Source organism: Oryctolagus cuniculus, chromosome 6 (genome assembly GCF_964237555.1).
Source record: "Oryctolagus cuniculus chromosome 6, mOryCun1.1, whole genome shotgun sequence".
NCBI lineage: Eukaryota > Metazoa > Chordata > Mammalia > Lagomorpha > Leporidae > Oryctolagus > Oryctolagus cuniculus.
The window spans coordinates 33,582,383-33,601,792 of record NC_091437.1 but is presented as its reverse complement, the minus strand read 5'-3'; the positions used below and the strand labels follow the sequence as shown (position 1 = coordinate 33,601,792).

Here is a 19,410-nt window from a genome sequence, read left to right as displayed (position 1 = left end):
CTTTTGGTGACTTTTTTATTTTGGCTGTTGACCAGGGACAACCCCTTAAAATATTTGTTGTTTCTTAATTTCTGTGTAAGCTTTGCAGTAGACCCATTGAAACTCAGTAATAGTTATCTTTAAATCATTGGTTGGTTGATTCCTTCCTTCCTCCTCCCCTCCCCGCCTCCTTCTCTTTCTCTCTAAGATTGTTTTATTTATTTGAAAGGCAAAGTTACAAGAGAGTGTAGGAGAGATACAAAGAGATCTTCCTTTTCTTGTTTCACTCTCCACATGACTATAACAGCCAGGCCTGGGGCAGACTGAAGCCAAGAGCTTCTTGGTCTCCCAAGTGGCAGGATGGCAGGTGCTCTAGCACTTGGGCCATCTTCTGCCGTTTTTCCAGATACATTAGTAGGGAGATGGATTGGAAGTGGAGTAGCTGAGACTCAAACTGGCAGCATCCAGATGGGATGCTTGTGTCAAAGGTGGTGGCTTAACTCATTGAGACACAACACCCACCCCCTTTCTTTCAGGAATGCGCTTGGCACTGGCTGATGCTGGTGACACTGTTGAAGATGCGAATTTTGTGGAAGCCATGGCAGATGCAGGTATTCTCCGTCTGTACACCTGGGTGGAATGGGTGAAAGAAATGGTTGCCAACTGGGACAGCCTAAGAAGTGGTCCTGCCAGCTCTTTCAATGATAGAGTTTTTGCCAGGTAAACTGTGAACCCCAGCCACCTTGTACTTTTGAGTTATATAGTCCTGGTGCATTGTTAAGTTTCCTTTTTCTAAAATTAATTAGATGATAATAGCTACTGTTTGTTGGAGGCTCACATACTGCAGGCAATGAGCAAAGTTCTTTGCATCCATTCAACTTTACCTTCAAAGCAACCTTATTAGATAAAGAAACTAAGGCTTAGAAAAATTATTTCATTAAATGCCTCAAAGCTATTCATTGCAGACTTGACATAGGAACTTGCTTCTGTCTATCTCTAAAACCTGGTCTCCCAGCTATTTTACTATGCTGTCTTGTGTTAGAGTAGTACAGGGTGGTTAAAGGAAAAATAAATGGAGAAATGTATGATTTTTTCATTCCAGAGATATTGTCAACCTTTTGTGTTAAGAGCTATCCTAAGTACTAGTGTTAGAAGGATAAGACACAGTCGTTATTGTCTTAGCAGGAGAGATAAACATTTACCCATCTGATTAAGCATGAAATAATAGGCATAAAGAAAATTTGGAGAAATCATATGAATTTTGGGTTTTTTGAAAAATAAATAGGATTTATTTATTGCTTTTTAAAAAAAAAAAAAAGATTATTTATTTGAGTTACCTAAAGATGAAAAGATGGAGAGAGAGGTCTTCCAACCTCTGGTTTACTCCCCACATGACCGTAATAGCTCGGGCTGGGCCACACTGAAGTCAGGAGCCAGGGTCTCCCACATGGCTGCAGGGGCCAAAGGACTTGGGCCATCCTCGACTGCTTTCTCAGGCCATAGCAGGGAACTGAATTGGAAGTGGAGCAGCCTCTGGCTGTGCCACAACACTGGCCCTGAAAGCTTGCTTTTAAACTGTGGAAAGGAGGTATTTATTTGAAGTCTAGTGTATGGAAGGCAGAAGTGGGAGATAAAACACTTTGGAGCTGGAATAAGCCACATTAAGAAAAGTCTCGGGGCCAGCGCTATGGCATAGCGGGTAAAGCCTCTGCCTTCAGTGTCAGCATCCCATATGGGCGCTGGTTTGGGTCCCGGCTGCTCCACTTCCGATCCAGCTCTCTGCTATGGCTTGGAAAAGCAGTGGAGGATGGACCTCCTGCACCCACATGGGAGACCCAGAAGAAGCTACTGGCTTGGGGTCGGCGCAACTCCAGCTATTGCGGCCAACTGGGGAGAGAACTAGTGGATAGAAGACTTCTTTGTCTCTGCCTTTCCTTTTCTCTCTTTATAACTCTGACTTTCAAATAAATAAATAAAAATCTTTAAAAAAAGAAAAGCCTGAGGTGATATGAGAAGTTGTTTTTTTTTTTTTTTTTTTTTTTTTTTTTTTAAGAGTTACACAGAGAAGAGAAGGAAAGGCAGATTCAGAGAGAGAGAGAGAAAGAGAGAGTCTTTCATCCACTGGTTCACTCCCCAGATGGCTGCAGTGGCTGGAGCTGCGCCGATCTGAAACCAGGATATTCTTCCAGGTCTACCATGCAGGTGGAGGGGCCCAAGGACCTGGGATGTCTTCCCTTGCTTTCCCAGGCCATAGCAGAGAGCTGGATCAGAAGTGGAGCAGCTGGGACTCGAACCGGCGCCCATATGGGATGCTGACACTGAAGGTGGAGGCTTTACCCCCTATGCCACAGCTCCGGCCCCATGAGAAGTTATTTTCTAATATTCAGTATCAGATATTTAAAATGCAATAAATAAAACCTGACTCAGCTGTTTTTATATTGATTTTGGGCTTCATAGCAAAGTTTGTATCAAGGACTTTTTAAACATGCCTTGTTAATGTTTGTATTAGCAGTATCCCTGAATAGTGTCAGCTGATGATATTAAGGGTGGATAGACAACAGAGAGACCACAGTCAGTTTAAGGAACACAAAAACAGTTTTGTGTAGAGTAGGTTTAAATGATTCAGACATTGTGTTCATTAGTTATATGCAGCAGCATTTTATACCTATATATATTATTGCCTTTAAGCTCAATAACCTTTTTTTCCTATTCAATAGTGAAATGAATGCAGGAATTATAAAAACAGATCAAAACTATGAAAAGATGATGTTTAAAGAAGCTTTGAAAACAGGGTTTTTTGAGTTTCAGGTAGGTTATTTTTGGTAGCTATAAAATATGTCAGTGTGAATATGATGTATTTTCTTTTTTTCCTATTATATAACATAATTGCATATCTGAAGTAAAGGCTATAAAAAAGGTTGCCAAGAAATTTTTAAAATCTTCAATGAGTCTTGATTTTAAACTAATTTTTTGAGGTATTTTTTCATGGAATTCATATTTTAAAAAATTCCGTTTCTCTTTTAAATTGTGTTCATTTAATATAAAGACTTCTAGTTGAGTTGTATTAATAAGGATAATAAATAAAAGAATCAGTCATATTTTCAAGGAAAACATTGATAAAAATGCAAGTTGATAAAAATGAAAGATTTCATTAATTGCCACTGGTTTGAATGGAAATGTTTTCTAAAGCTTTCCACAAGGTGTCAGTGTTTACTCAAGTTTGGCATTTAAGTGCTTCAAGTGAAAAAATGTAGCTTCACTCAATTTTGTAAAACATCACATTGAGATTTATGTAACTTGATTTTTAGAGCTGTGGTTAAATAAGGATAAGTGCTGAGCATGGCAGTGTGTTGTATTTATAGCCTTTTTGATATTTAATATCTTTCCTATAAGCTGCTCAGAGCATTCACCCTTACTTGGTGCACAGTTAAAATTGTTCAACTTTTTGTTTCAGCTACAAAATATCTTTTTAAAAAATATTTTCTTGATGATGACTGATACAAAACTTCAGTATCCATTAACGAAGATTGATGTGCTCTTATTTGTAAATATTTTTAAAAAATAAAGTAACAGAAATAAATTTATAAATAAATTCCATAATAACTCATAGTGGAATTTTAAAGGCTAAAAACTTAAAAATTCATTAAAAAATGAAAAATCTTTTCTTTATTTTAAAGAAGTGAGGTGAGATAAATGACAAATGATTTCAAATTTTGTAGGCTGCAAAAGATAAGTATCGTGAATTAGCCATAGAAGGGATGCACAGAGAACTTGTGTTCCGGTTTATTGAAGTTCAAACACTCCTCCTGGCTCCATTCTGTCCACATTTATGTGAATACGTCTGGACACTCCTAGGAAAGGTACCTTTATGTGTTTAAAATGTTGTGAATGGTTTTAATTTTGGTCTCATTAAGCAAGGGTTGTAATAATTTTGTTACTGAAAAGGCTGAAAATGAGTCTTCAGGAAGAAAGCCAGATTTGTCATAATTATTACAGTGGTTCAAGCCTAAACCAGAGCCACCTCCTGTTTGGACAGTTACATTATATATGTGTCTTTATTTATAAGCATACAAAATATATATTTTATTTTTTTAAAGATTTATTTATTTATTTGAAAATCAGAGTTACACAGAGAGAGAGGAGAGGCAGAGAGAGAGAGAGAGAAATCTTCCATCCAATGGTTCACTCCCCAGTTGGCCGCAACAGCCAGAGCTGTGCCAATCAGGAGCCAGGATCCAGGAGCTGTGCCCATCCAAAGGCAGGAGCCAGGAGTTTCTTCCGGGTCTCCCATGTGGGTGCAGGGACCCAAGGACTTGGGCCATCTTCTATTGCTTTGCCAGGTCACAGTAGAGAGCTGGATCTGAAGTGGAGCAACCGGGATTAGAACCAGTGCTCATATGGGATGCTGCCACTTCAGGCCAGGGCGTTAACCCACTTCGCCACAGCGCCGGCCCCCTGAAGTATATATTTTAAAAGCTTTGATTACTTGCATAATGTTTGTCACTAAATTCTCATCAGCTAGAAAATATTTCAATATTTATGAATATGCTAATACATCTATTACTAATACTGTTCTAGCTGCTAAAAACGGTAAAAATATTGAGAAAGTTATAGACAGCTGTTAGGAGCTGCTTATAAACAAAGATTGAAGTGTATATTTGCATAAATATTCTTTTTTTATATAAAACTGCTGGACTGCATATTCAAGGATATTATTCTTATTGTGAAGATAAGTTCAGTTGTTTCTCTCAGGCTTGTTCATAAATCAGTTGGCTGGTTTAATAACTCCTTTTCAGCCCTATTCCCCAGGCTCTTTTTTATTTTTTAGTGCATGAATGATGCAAAAATGTGTTCATGATCTATATACTGAATAGCCCTACTCTCAATATTAGATGTATTAACAGGATAAAAACTGAGAATATGCATAGTTTATATAATAGTGATTAAGTTTAGGCAGATTAGCATTACATAATTTTCTTTGAAAGTGAGCATATGTGTGTGGGTATTAGTACCTTGTACAAATTGATGCTAATTAAGAATGTAGAGTCAGACTTCACAGCTTGAATGCTAGGGAACATGAGATCAGGGCTGTGGAAGTGTGTTATGTGTAGTCAGTCAGGTTTGAACTTTGAGCGTGCAGTTACAGATGGTAGCCTTGGTATGAAACCGTACTTAAGAGCCATGGAACAGTTGTGTTGTTTGATCTCACTGAAGCTGTTTTCCTTTCTGTTTTCTTTAAAGCCTGACTCGATTATGAAGGCTTCATGGCCTGTGGCTGGTCCTGTGGATGAAGCCTTGGTGCGTTCCTCCCAGTACCTCATGGAAGTAGCACATGACCTTAGGCTGCGACTCAAGAACTATATGATGCCTGCTAAAGGGAAGGTGAAGTTTTGTTTTTTGAGTGTTCCTTAAGTTATTTAACAGTAATGAAGATTGAGAAGCCTTTAATTAAAATGTATAGCGCCATGTTCACTGCTAATACGATTATGTAATATGCATATTTTTTAATACTAATGGCAGAGGTACTGTGTTTTGAGGAAGAATTTTTTTTCTCATTTTTGCTTTACACGAAAGCCCTGAAGTGTTTTTTCCGTTTCTCCCACCATGTAGAGAACTGACAAGCAGCCACCTCAGAAACCATCACATTGCACCATCTATGTGACCAAGAGCTACCCGCCCTGGCAGCACACCACCCTGTCGGTTCTGCGAAACCACTTTGAGGTGATGCACTTGCTAGACTGTCCCCTGCTGTGCACTGCTTATGTTGTTTTTGTTGGGATGTTGGCGGTGTCTGTGGGAGGGAAGACTGGTAGCTCTGTTGAGTTCCCTGTAGGCAGAGGGAATCCTTTGTTGGACAGGTAGCTCTAAAATGGATGCCAAGGAAAAATTGCTGGTTTCTCATCATTTTTGAAACCTTTATACAAAAATATTCTGGATCTAGTCTATTGTTAAAAAGTATGGAGTCGTTTCATATGTGTGGTTAGTTTTGAAGCAAAAGGACAGGGTTTGCTTCTTGAATTTGTGGCTTGTGCAATGGGATTCATGAAGCCTTAACCTTACTATGGTTGAAGTAAATGTAAGCTTGTTCTTGAGTTTTTTTTTTTTTTTTTTTTTTTTGCCAGGCGGAGTTAGACAGTGAGAGACAGAGAGAGAGTTATAGACAGTGAGAGAGAGACAGAGAGAAAGGTCCTCCTTCCATTGGTTCACTCCCCTAATGGCTGCTGTGGCCAGTGCTGTGCTGATCCGAAGCCAGGAGCCCAGGTACTTCCTCCCGGTCTCCCATGTTGGTGCAGGAACCCAAGCACTTGGGCCATCCTCCACTGCCCTCCCCAGCCACAGCAGAGAGCTGGACTGGAAGAGAGCAGCCGGGACTAGTACCCAGCGCCCCAACCGGGACTAGAACCCAGGATGCCGGCGCTGCAGGCGTAGGATTAGCCAAGTGCGCCATGGCCCCTTGAATATTTCTTAAGAAAATAATACTCAGTTTGGTAATTACCTATATAAATGTAGATCTCAAAGACATTTTTGGCTCTGACAGATAAACAGCTATTAAAAATGATACCTCTATGTATGGGAAACTCAATTTTTAAGCTTAGTTTAAGTTTCACTGAAGAAAAAATTTCAGTTTCAGTTACTTTCACAATGTGGGTATAAAGTGTGATAAGTCATTTTATCTTTTTTGCTCAGGTTATTAGACCTGATATTGGTAGTTCTAGACCATTAATGTGTACTTTAAGAGAGAGCATGAATGAGAGACAGATAAAATAAGGCTTAGGCTAAAAGTCAGTAACAGAAGCAAAATCCTTAACTTTCTTAGAATTTTCCTTCAGTAATTTTCATAGTTATCTAAGAAATATTCAAGCTTTTATAAAACATGAAGGGAAGAGATGAGCAAGTATTTTTTTTTTACCCTTGTGAATCTGTTTTTATCACAAACTCCTCTACTTTTGATCCTGAATAACAAATAAAAGTTAGTCTTTAGAATCTGCTTGCAGATTTTGAATTACGCTTAGTAGAAGATAGAAGGTACTGTAGTAAGTGGAGAAATGAAACTTTGCCTCAGTGGGTTACATACTTATAGCAACAATTTCATGGAGGCATTAGAAAAACCAGATTTATAATGGAATGTCCAAGGTATTCCCTTCTATGTTGTTGGAAGTTAGCTTTCTACTTAGTATTCACTCGTGAGATACCATTTTTTTAAAAAAAGATTTATGTATTTATTTAAATGCAGAGTTACAGAGAAGCATAGGCAAAGTGAGAGAGAGAGAAAGGTCTCCTGTCAACTGGTTCACTCCCCAGATAGCTGCAGTGTCTGGAACTGGACCCTTGTAAAGCCAGGAGCAAGGAGCTTCTTCTGGGTCTTCCTTGCGGTTGCAGGGGCCCAAAGACTTGGGCCATCCTCCACTGCTTTTCAAGGGCATAGCAGACAGCTGGATGGGAAGTGGAGCAGCTGGGATTAAACCAGTGTTCCTATGGGCTGCTGGCACTGCAGGCGGCAGCTTTACCCGCTACGCCACAGCACCGGCCCCATAGATATTATTATATCTTTTGAAAATAATATCATTTTTGATATTACCAGATTCCTTTTAAAATTTTGTTTTCACCCCCAAAAAATAAGAGTGTTAATTTTTTTCTTTTTTTTTTTTTTTTGACAGGCAGAGTGGACAGTGAGAGAGAGACAGAGAGAAAGGTCTTCCTTTGCCGTTGGTTCACCCTTCAATGGCCGCCACGGCCGGCGCGCTGCGGCCGGCGCACCGCGCTGATCCAATGGCAGGAGCCAGGTGCTTCTCCTGGTCTCCCATGCAGGTGCAGGGCCCAAGCACTTGGGCCATCCTCCACTGCACTCCCTGGCCACAGCAGAGAGCTGGCCTGGAAGAGGGGCAACTGGGACAGAATCCGGCGCCCCGACCGGGACTAGAACCTGGTGTGCTGGCGCCGCTAGGTGGAGGATTAGCCTAGTGAGCCGTGGCACCGGCCAAGAGTGTTAATTTATAATCAAAAGTGTCCTCTTGTTGAATATAGCACCTTTATGGTGATGTTAAAAGGAATGTTTTCCATTCTTTACTTTTTTTTTCGCGTGTTTTGGAGGAACACGTTGACAAGTGGAGGAAATATTTTTCCCACATACTTTAGTAAAGGTTAAAGTTGAAAGTAATACATTATTTGAAATCTTCCTGTGTGTTAATTTTTATGTAGTTTGATTCTCAACCCTTGGCTTTGATACTCTGATTTTACAATAAGAAGAAATCACCTTAAACTCTATGAAAGCCCTTTGCTGTATGCCTCACTCCATTGAAGGGACTGTTTATTTTTACAGAAATGAATTTAAGTTCAGTCAGCATATTTGGGAATATATGCGTATTAACAGTATATTATTGGCATTTGTTTTTGAATAGAAATTATACAAATTTTAACATCGTTAACTAGTTTTTTTTCCCCCCACAATGGTAGCAGTTTCTAAGGAGGAGTGTTCAAAAGCAAACATTTATAAATTTTGTATGATAGTTATATCGTTTTTCATTTTGGTATAGCTAATGAAATCTCTTCAGAAGTTTGAAGACAAAGATCTTTGTAAGACCTGTGTTAGTTTTCCCCCGGAGAAGATGTAGTGTGAGTCTTGGAGACACTGCTATTATAAGGAAAGCCTAATTATTCATTATATTGTACTCACTTTTCTCCTTTAAATTAAAAACCGTATTTCCTCTGAGTTCAGAAGAAATAGGAGAGCCCCCTCCTGCATTGTTCATCCTAATTTCATTTCCCTCTGATAGTGAGAGGCTGCATACTCCTCTGCTGTTTTCTGGCAGACTGGTAGAGGCTACCATTGTTTCCCTAGCAGACTTCCTACTGGTGCATCTATTATCTGGCATTATTTTAAAAATATTTTTGACTGTATTCCTCTCTGCCCTTCCCCCCTTTTTAGGCCAACAATGGAAAATTGCCTGATAACAAAGTGATTGCTAGTGAACTAGGCAGTTTGCCAGAATTGAAGAAGTACATGAAGAAAGTGATGCCTTTTGTTGCTATGATTAAGGTGAGTCGTGGGCCTGGTGCAGCTCTGACTCTGCGATAATGGTAGAAGGGACGGACGGTAAAGGGAAGGGGTGAAGCCTTGGGCATAGTCTTCTCCCAGAAATCTGCTAAAACAGCACTTTTCCATCAGTGGTTGTGAGAAATGAGTTGTCAGAGTTGGGTTTACCTGTGGAATTGCTGAGTATGTGAAAATATGTATCGTGGAAGAAGAATTGGTTTAGAATTGCTGTTCTAAATTATTCTCTTCAGGTTCTACCTTCCTTTCCAATTTGAGGAGAAAGCATATTCTTTTGGCTTATATTAGTGTATTTTACTAGATCTTATTCCTTGAGTCAAGATTTTACATTTGTATAGGTTTAGCTCAACAGAATAAATATTGTTTATAGTGCTTAGATCAGGTTTTCTAAACAAGGACTCTGCTGATATTTTGGGCTGGGTAGTTCTGTGTTGTGAAGAATTAACTTTAGGATCTCATTTAAATTTGAAGAAGCAGAATCTGAGATTGTGAACAGGTTTTGTTTTTTTTTTTTTTTTTTTTAGATTGATTGTATTTATTTGAGAGAGTTACAGAGAGAGGTAGAGCCAGAGAGCTAAAGAGTGGTCTTCTATTCCACTGGTTCACTCTCCAAATGACTTCAATGGCCAGGGTTGTGTTGATCCAGAGCCAGGAGCCAGGAGCTTTCTTTCTGTCTGTCTCTCTCTCTCACTGTCCACTCTGCCTGTCAAAAAAACAAAAACAAAAAACCACAGACTGAGTAATTTTTAAGCAATATAAGTTTGTTTGGCCCATGGTTCTGGAGTACAGGAAGTCTAAGAGCACGGTGCTGATAAGTCACACAGAAAGGAGTAGGTCGCACTAATCCTTCTATTAGGAGCCCACTGCTGCTATCACCTGCTCAGTCACAGGGGGAAAGTAAGTAGGAGTTTACTTTAAATACAGTTATTCTGAGCTAGTAATTTCATTAACAAACAGACATAAGTAAGGGAAAATTTTGAGTCCAGGCCTCTCTCTTTAACTCTAATTTGAAGATTTTATCAGTTGAGAGAAGAATAGTTACTTGGGAAGAATATAATCTGTTCAACATATTTTTGTTTTTATGTATAGCATATTCATTTTCTAATACTTCTTTTTTCTTTTTTAACATATTCTTAATTTCATTTTCTTTTCTTTTTTTTTTTTTTTTTTTGAAACCAATTTGACTTTCAGGAAAATCTGGAGAAGATGGGGCCTCGTGTTCTGGATTTGCAGTTGGAATTTGATGAACAGGCGGTGCTTATGGAGAATATTGTCTACCTGACTAATTCCCTTGAGGTAAGAGGGCCAGAGATTTTGATCTCTACTCAACTATGATAGCTGTAATCCAGTTATTCTTATTTAATAAGCATTTTTGGAAACTTCAGCTTCTTTGTTTATTTAGTACTTTTGCCAAATATATCATTCAAAGATATTTTTGGAGGGAAAAAGAATGGGTAGGAATAAAAATTGCGGGAAGAACAGACAGTTTGGCCTACACCGTGGCTCACTAGGCTAATCCTCTGCCTTGCGGCACCGGCACACTGGGTTCTAGTCCCGGTCGGGGCGCCGGATTCTGTCCCGGTTGCCCCTCTTCCAGGCCAGCTCTCTGCTGTGGCCAGGGAGTGCAGTGGAGGGTGGCTTGGGCCCTGCACCCCATGGGAGACCAGGAGAAGTACCTGACTCCTGCCATCGGATCAGCGCGGTGCGCCGGCCGCGGCGCCCATTGGAGGGTGAACCAACGGCAACAACGGCAAAGGAAGACCTTTCTCTCTGTCTCTCTCTCTCACTGTCCACTCTGCCTGTCCAAAAAAAAAAAAAACAAAACCAGACAGTCTGTCGTCTTATTTCATTTATCAGTTGTCCATAAAAGACTGGCTATATGTCTGGGTATTCCTCCCAAAATTATCTTTAAGTAAATGAGGGGAGACCTTATATTGAAATCTATGGACAAAAAAGAAGGAAGGAATTGCTATGCAGCATTATATCTAGTTTCCCCTTCCTTCCTTCAGACCTTAGATTCACAAAATTGGGTTAATTATAATCTCTGATTCATGGTGTATTAACACTGATTGATGCTTGGCCTTTTAAAAAAATTAATAATACAGTGAACATCTATGAATATGTTGTGGGGATTGGGGATCCCAAATTATGTTGTTGGGATTGAGAGCTCTGGCTGGACTTGGCCCAGGATTTTGTCTTTCTGCATGTAGGAATACAACCAGGAGCTGTAGGTAGAGGTGAACGGAAGAGCAGGACTCACGGAAAGGCTGAAAGATAATACGCACTCAGACATGAGTGTGTTCAACCTCAAGAGAGAAAAATGCCCCACATAGGCAGGGCCTGATTGAAGATCCAAAGGAAGCAGGATTTGGGTCGGGGCTGCAGCTCCAGGAAGGTATCATGGTTTCTGGAGCATGATGGAGAGTGAGGTTTAGCTGCATGATGCACAGTGGGTATGCTGAGTCTTCAGCCATGTTGAGTCTGCGTGGAAAGTGATGGACTTCTGAGTGCACAGGATTTGGGTGTTGGCAGTCTTTAAGTCCGTTCCTTCCCAACGCCCTGCTTTGCCCACATCACATCTATGGCCCAGTTAAGGAAGTAGAGCATTTCCAGTAGCGTTCACATATCTGTGAGCTTCTCCCTGTCCCCTGTTTCTGCGCCCCAGTTACAACTTCATATATAGATTCTAAAAATGCTGTCTCTCAGACAACTTAGGCAGAAAGAAGAATAATTTGCTCTAGAAAACTGTGTTAGAGGACTTTAAAAGTACTTCCAGCGATAATAAAAACACCAAAGTAAAAAAATACAGGTTTAGAATTGGAATAAAATTGTTTCATGAAATATGGAGATGAAAGTTTAAATAAGCATGTTATTTTTAAATATCTGAGAGACAGAAAAACAGACACCTCCCATCCACTGGTTCGCTCTCCATGTTCCTGTGGTGGCTCCAGGCCTGGCCAAGGGCATAAGCCAGGAGCCAGAAATGCAGTCCACAAAATGTGGCAGGAAACCAACTACTTGAGCCATCATCACTGCCTTCCAGAATCTGTGTTAGCAGGAAGCTGGAGTCAAAAGCCAGAGCCAGGCATTAAACCCAGGGACAGTGTGAAATGTAGGTGTCCTAAACCAGTGTCTTAACTGCTAAGATAAATGCTCAAGCCAGCATTTTATTTTCAATGTGTTAATAAATAGGATTAGTAAACATTTATTCTATATAGATCTCTAAATGTTTGTGTATATTCATATAGGTTAAAAAAAACTTGGGTTTTTTCACTCTGGCAGTGGGGACACAGCTTGTATTTAGGGTCATCTTACATTTAGGCATATGTAATATACTACATTTCTGAGTTTTTCTTCCATTGACTGAAGCTAATGCTTTTGTTTTTCTCAAATGGTAAGTTTCTGAATTTTGTCTAACTGGAAGCCTTTTATGCGAATTTCCATATTCTCTTATGTGGTAGATGAAATGCTAGATTTCAGAAAGTGGTAAATGTAGCAATGTAAATAAGAAAGTTTAAAAAGAATACTTTGAGACATCTAAGATGAGTGTTAAATTAACTGATTACAGATTTCATTTAATGTTTATAGGGAAAATAAAATGACACAGACCATTTCATGTGAAGTGGGATATGTAGTTTTGCTCTTGGTGAAATGAGGTGCTGATTAATTTCAGTGATATTAAGTGATACCAATGACTTGCATTTTTTCCCCTCTACTTAGCTAGAACATATAGAAGTCAAGTTTGCTTCTGAAGCAGAAGATAAAGTCAGAGAAGACTGCTGTCCTGGGAAACCACTTAATGTATTTAGAACAGAAGTAAGTTCAGAGTCTCATTGAATCATTACATTCTAGAACTAGAGAAGACCTTAGAGGTCATTGTAGCCAAATCTCTCATTTTGTAGATGGAAGGAAGTATGATCCAGAGAAATTAAGCTGTTGGTTTGTTCCAGGCTACATAGTTTGTTAGAAATATGACTGAACTTGGGATTTTCTGATTCCCAGGTTGGTACTAAATGTGTTTTCCTTACTTTACTATTATGGATGGTATCAGATGTTATATGTGGGTTTTAAAAATAAAAATGTGTTGTCAGAAATGTGGTTTTTAATTTAAAAAATTACAATGGGAATTGAAATGTAAGACTTTGTAAATAGAAAAAATAAAGGAGCTTTGAAACTTTTAATATTTATTTATTTATTTGAAAGGCAGAGTTACGGAGAGGCAGACAGAGAAAGAGAAAGAGAGGTCTTCCAGTGGAGCAGTGGAGTAGCCACTGCTCTGTCGTATGGGATGCAGATGTCCCATATGGCAACTTAACTTGTTGTGCTACAATGCCTGACCCTTTTGTGAACTTTGAAGTACCGTAATTTATCTCAAGCCACTTTAGAATATTTTGTTAGGCTACCAGGCATGTAAGTCTTTTACAAGACTCAGTTGGCTTTTATAACAAACAGGGTCCTTGGCTATGGTATAGCTTCTATAATTTGGGAGGTAGTATGGCATAAAACTGGGTTTAATTCTTGCCCTGCCATTTACTAGCTGTGTAAACTTGAGCTGATTTCTTGATTTTTCTTGTACCCAGCTTCTCATTTGTGAAGAAGAATCCAAAAGAACTACCTTTGAGAATATAGAACTAATATCTGTAAAGTGCTGAGTACAGTGCCTCCTACATAGTAGAAATTCAGTGACTAGTGGTGGTTGTGAAAGAGAAAATATGATTATTATTATTATCCATCATATATGTAGTTGTAGCTATTTTAACCTAGGCATGTGGTTGTACACATGAGCTTGTACAACTTTTCTTTCCTATTTAAGTATGTCTTGGTCATGATTTTAGACTGCTTAGGTTAGATACATGTCTCATTGATTATTAAAAAGATAGCAGAGATTCTCCCGCCCTTGGCAGTATTCAAGTTTTATTTACTCTCACAAACATTCACTCTTTATTTTCAAATTAGCCCGGTGTGCCAGTTTCCCTAGTGAATCCCCAGCCATCCAATGGCCACTTCTCAACCAAAGTGGAAATCAGGCAAGGAGACAACTGTGATTCTGTCATAAGGCGTTTAATGAAAATGGACCGGGGAATCAAAGGTAAATCATATTCCCGAAATTCACATTTGGCAGTGGCTCGTGGATTTGATGAATTTCAAGCAGAGGGCAGAAAGAAAATAACTGGTTTGCTTAGATACAGCTGAATAATATTGTGGAGTGAGTACTAGTCCCAGAATCAGAAAGCCTATATTCTATTTGAGACTCTGTGGCTAGGTTGCTTGGTGACTTTGTCATGTCTCTTAAGCTGTAAACTGACTTCTCTTCTAGTGAAATGAGGACATTGGATTAGATTTTTTTTAATTCTATCTAGCTCTAAAAAAATAAATAAATAAAGGCTTGTTTTATTTATTTGGAAGGTAGCATTACAGAAAGAGACAGAATGAGGGAGAAAGAGATCTTCCATCTGCTGGTTCACTCCCCAAATGGCTGCAATAGCTGGGGGTGTGCCAGGCTGAAGTTAGGAGCCAGAAGCTTCTTCCAGGTGTCCCATGTGGGTGCAGGAGCCCCAGGACTTGGGCCATCCTCTGGCAATTTCCCAGGTGCATTAGCAGGGACCTGGATCAGAAGTGGAGCAGCCGGGACTCCAGCTGACACCCATATGGGATGCTGGCAGTGCAGGCGGTGGGCTAACCTGTTGTACCACAACGCTGCCCCCTGGCTCTAAAATGTTAACAAATGATTTGTGTTTCTCAGGCATTCACTATTAAGGAACACATGATCTTTAGTATCCTACAGTAATCTGTCTAGCTAGTTCTGTTCCTGGAGAAGGAAGAACAACAGAATAAGAGTTCTTGATTGTCTGCCATATTCAAGTATTAGCAATTTAATTCTTTTATAACCCCATAACGTAGGGGATGTTAATTATTCCCCTTGTACATATAGAGGCTCAGAAAGGCTAAGTAACTTGAAAAGTTCTTTAGTAAATCTTGGAGCTGGAATTCACATTCAAGCCTATTTAACTCTGAAGCCCATAATGTTTCTTTTAAATAGTGTGCCTTCATGTAAAATATGTCAATAATTTCTTAGTTTCTTATCATGATTAAGTGTACATGTTCTGTGATTAAGTTTTTGTAACAATTTATGACTTTTCCCATATTACCCAGCTAGGTCCTAAGCTGAGCAGAGTATTAAGGGAGTTAGTGTTTCTGCATTACTTTTCTTTTGAATTATGAAGACAAATTAGTATTGACATTCTCCAGTTTGTATTATTTTGGATAGCAATCAAAAGTTGTTTGGACAACTTTCTATCAGTATAAAAATTTTCTTAAATAATTTGTAAACTCCAGATAGTGAAATAATTTATGGAATCATGCTCATTAATATAGAAGACTTGAAATATCCCTTTGGAATTCATTCTGCCAACTATTTTGTGTTCTCTTGAAGTTGTTTAACCTCCTCCTCTGCACAGTTGTTGAGAGACTCCCATGTGCAGTTTGTGTGGAGACTGCTGTGTGTGTCCTGGGGGATTGGGTTCAGTTTGTTAGGGGCTGCATCTAGGGAGGGAGCTAAGCTCTTAAAACACTTAATTACCACCTTGGAGAAGTTGCTGAATGTAGTCAGAGCATTACAGGTGATGTGTGCAGGGCAGAGGGAGGTGGGATTATTTCCAACTGTGGTGATCAGAGGTGAATTTATGGAGAAAATGCTGCTTGTGTGGGCCTTGAACACTGTATACATAAAAGTGAGGGCAGTGGTGCACTAAGAGGGAAATGGTAGTTGCTGGTTTCACTGTACAGAGTGTCATTACCAGCAGTATGCAAGGCTTAGGGATTTTCTTGTTTTAGACATTTTTTTAATTGTAAAATATATGTAATGTAAAATTTATCATTTTAGTCATTTTTAAATGTACAGTTCAGTGCATCTAGTGCTTTCACATTGTTGCACAGCCAGCACCACCATCCATCTCCAGAAAGCTGTAACTTCTCATTGTACCTCTGTCTGGACCCTGGTAACCATGCTCTGCTTTTTGTCTCTATATGTGACTCTTCTTGGTACCTCATATAGGTGGAATCATGTATTTGTCCTCTTAGGTTTAGCTTATTTCCATTAGTGACATATCTTTGCAGCTCATCATGTTGTTACAGACATTTATCATGTTCACTTAGCAAATAAGGTATCAGAGAATGACAGCTCCATCCTTAGAACTTATAGGCCACAAGAAGCAAAACTTGAGTATTTGGAAATAAGAGAATATAGGAAGCCATTTTGTGGCTTGCTATTTTTTTTTTTAAATATGTTCAGTAATGAGAAGATTTTGTATAAGAACTCTTAGCCTTGGAGAATACTGTAGTGGCTTTCAAAAAAAAAATAGGTATTTGTGTGGACCCTGGATCTGATTATTATGAGGTTTTAGCGTGTGAGAGGGTATATTCCATACTGAGAATTGTATAAGAAAATGTTAAAGTTGTTACCTTTTAAATGTACTAAGATACAGCACTGACTTGATTCTTAAGAATAGGATTGAAATATGTTTTCTCTCATTGAGCCTTACCTCCTTTATCATACTCGTTTTGAATAATATTGTCATAAAGTATTTAAGTTTGGTGTTAGTAGCCGCTGTGAATTTTAGGAAACAGAAATGGAGAGATTTTGAATTTGATATTTCTGTGAGTATCCACAGAAAAGATACAACCTTGATACTTTTCTAGTCCTCAGGGTACTTTGATGTCTAAGGGAGCTGGGTATTTTGAATACATGAGATGTAAAAAGAGTGAATTTCAGTGATAAAGTTTTTGGTCTGTCTGCTACAATAGCCAGCAAGTCGTCCAATTAGTGCCAATTGTATTGAGGGTGATTATGAACCAGGTCCAGGAGGAACTGTACTAAAACCATCATTTCACTCCACAAAGGCCTCTGAGCGACTGTTTGATGATAATGACTTGAAATCACTCACAGCCCGTGCCACATATGAACTAATAACTTGGAGGTGAAAGGCTCCATTTCACATTATCAATCCCTGGGGACTTTCAATCACTCTCATGTTTCCTCTAAGAGACTTAAATCTTGTGTAGTTGCAGACTTGAATTTCAACATTTTCAGTGATAAGAGAGATCTGGAATAAGAAAAGATAGTAAAACCACTAAGAAATCTTCAAGATTTATTGACAGTAATGAACTACATGATGAAACATCAAAGCAAATGTGTTTTGTCACTTAAGAGTCTGATTGAGTGTTGAGGTTTCTTTGAAATAGAGTAAATCAGAATTGTTTGGAGTGGTGGGGGAGGACAGTTAGAGAGAGGCATATTTGCAATAAAAGAAGTAAAAAAAAAATCAACAGAGGTTGCATAAAGTCTACTGGCAGGACCTGTCACTGCTTCTGTAGCGAAATATTTGGTGCCGTTGATGTTCAAGTTGAATTGCAATAGCTGTTAAAATGAATTTTATTCTTTCTGAAAATAAGATCTTGGCTGTCATGAAGACTGTGCATGCTCCTTTCCTGTTTCAGTTTCCAGGGTTTGTGATGCGGCAGGAATGGGTTGTGTGGTCTTTGCAGAGACTTCCAAAGACTATTCAGGCAGGGTTTGCTTTCATGGTAGTTGCAGGTAATTGCTCTATAAGCCCCAAGATCTCTTCTCTAAACTTGCTGTTCTTCAGTCTTTGTTTCTCAAAGAGAACAGAATGCCTGGATAAGTTGTGTCCTGGTGTAGCTGCCAGCTGCATTAATGTTTCCTTTTATCTCTTATCCTGCTCATTCTAAACTTTGTATTCCCAAGGCAACATGGGAGAGTGTAAGTCATGGACCACCCAGTGATTTGTTTTAGAAAGGGGTGGAAAATAATTCAGAAAATATCTTTTATTCCTGTAGATTAGGTTAAGCATGACCAGCCATGCTGTACTTACAGTGAGATATAAACCCAGAATCAGCATTTGTAGCCATGTATGGTGTTTTTCTACCATATAGAATAAAGCCATTTTATGTTGGGAAGTCTCAGAATTGCTTAAATAAATTTCTTTTGGGCTCAGTTGTTGGATCATAAATTTGTTCAAAGGACAACTCTTTTTTTTTTTTTTTTTGGTGATAGCCATCTTATCAGCTTGCACAAGAATAGATCAGTAAAATTTCAACTAAGATTGGAGCTTATCCTAAAGCTCAAAGTTCTAAAAGCTATACCTTTTTCTTCTGCACTACCCTTTCTCTCCTTGCCTCTCATCATCTTGTTAATACACTTTCATCTTTTGAGGAAATCAAGAAACTGGGAATACTATTTCTTAGAATAATATTTTTAAATACTGTTTCTCCAAAAGTATGTTCAAAAGCTACATCTTTTATAGGTTTAATATATTCCAAAAAGAAAAAAATAAGCTGTAGACTTTGATATTTTGAATAATAAAGCATATATAAAACTGTGTGAGCGATCATACAGGACAATGCTAAGAAATGAACTCAGTTCTTCCTTTCTCTTGATTTGTAATTCCAGAGTTTGTACAGAATCTCTGACAATTATCTGGGTAAAAGCTCGAAGGGAATGAAGGTTTATTGGATTTTAGCTTTGATCCTGAGATTGGATCCTATTTAGTAATCCAGTGAAAATATTTTTGTTTAGATATAAAAACCAGTTGGTTTAAAATGTGATTGTAGTTTCATTTATAATTTTGAGTCAGTGACTGTAATTAAATGCTCATATTGATAAACTTTTTTGTTACAGATCTTTCCAAAGTGAAATTGATGAGATTCGATGATCCACTGTTGGGGCCCCGGCAAGTTCCTGTCCTTGGAAAAGAGTATACTGGGAAGTCTCCCATATCTGAGCATGCTGTTTTCCACGTGGACCTCACAAGCAAGAAAATTCACCTCACTGAAAATGGCCTACGAGCAGATATTGGCGACACAATGATCTATCTGGTTCATTAAACTGAAGCAGATTGGAGATTTATCCTGGTGTCTCAGGATAATACCACCATGATTATGCCTACTGACTGGCTATGAGAACCCAGTGCTAGGCTCCAGTAGAGTTCATTTCTAACCATGAAATTCTGCATGTAACCATAGTTATATAAAGTTGTCTTTGACTCCTGAACCTAATAAATTTTTTTCTCACATTTGGACCTCTAAGAGAAATGGTTTGTTGCATACTTTTTTTTTTTTTTTTTGACAGGTGGACAGAGAGAGAGAGACAGAGAATGGCATACTTTTTTTTTTTTTTTAAAGCAGATTTCCACTGTTTCCCAGAGCTTCTGGTTTTTAAGATTAACATGAAAATGTGTGGTTTTTTTTTGACAGGCAGAGTTAGAGACAGAGAGAAAGGTCTTCCTTCCATTGGTTCACCCCCCAAATGGCCGCTACGGTGCTGTGCCGATCCGAAGCCAGGAGCCAGGTGCTTCTTCCTG

General features: G+C 38.8%; 1 protein-coding gene across 1 annotated transcript in view; it reads left to right on the top strand.

Annotated features, from left to right (window-relative positions):
• Window positions 1–19,135, top strand: part of LARS1 (leucyl-tRNA synthetase 1) — a 76,699-nt gene extending 57,564 nt beyond the window's left edge. The window contains exons 23-32 of the mRNA XM_008255172.4: window positions 516–699; window positions 2,697–2,787; window positions 3,699–3,839; window positions 5,221–5,361; window positions 5,590–5,700; window positions 8,906–9,016; window positions 10,223–10,327; window positions 12,752–12,847; window positions 13,988–14,120; window positions 18,729–19,135. Coding sequence (XP_008253394.3) covers window positions 516–699; window positions 2,697–2,787; window positions 3,699–3,839; window positions 5,221–5,361; window positions 5,590–5,700; window positions 8,906–9,016; window positions 10,223–10,327; window positions 12,752–12,847; window positions 13,988–14,120; window positions 18,729–18,934 — 1,319 coding nt within the window. The 3' untranslated portion in view covers window positions 18,935–19,135. The remainder of the gene's footprint in view (window positions 1–515; window positions 700–2,696; window positions 2,788–3,698; window positions 3,840–5,220; window positions 5,362–5,589; window positions 5,701–8,905; window positions 9,017–10,222; window positions 10,328–12,751; window positions 12,848–13,987; window positions 14,121–18,728) is intronic.
• Window positions 19,136–19,410: the final 275 nt, after the last annotated feature.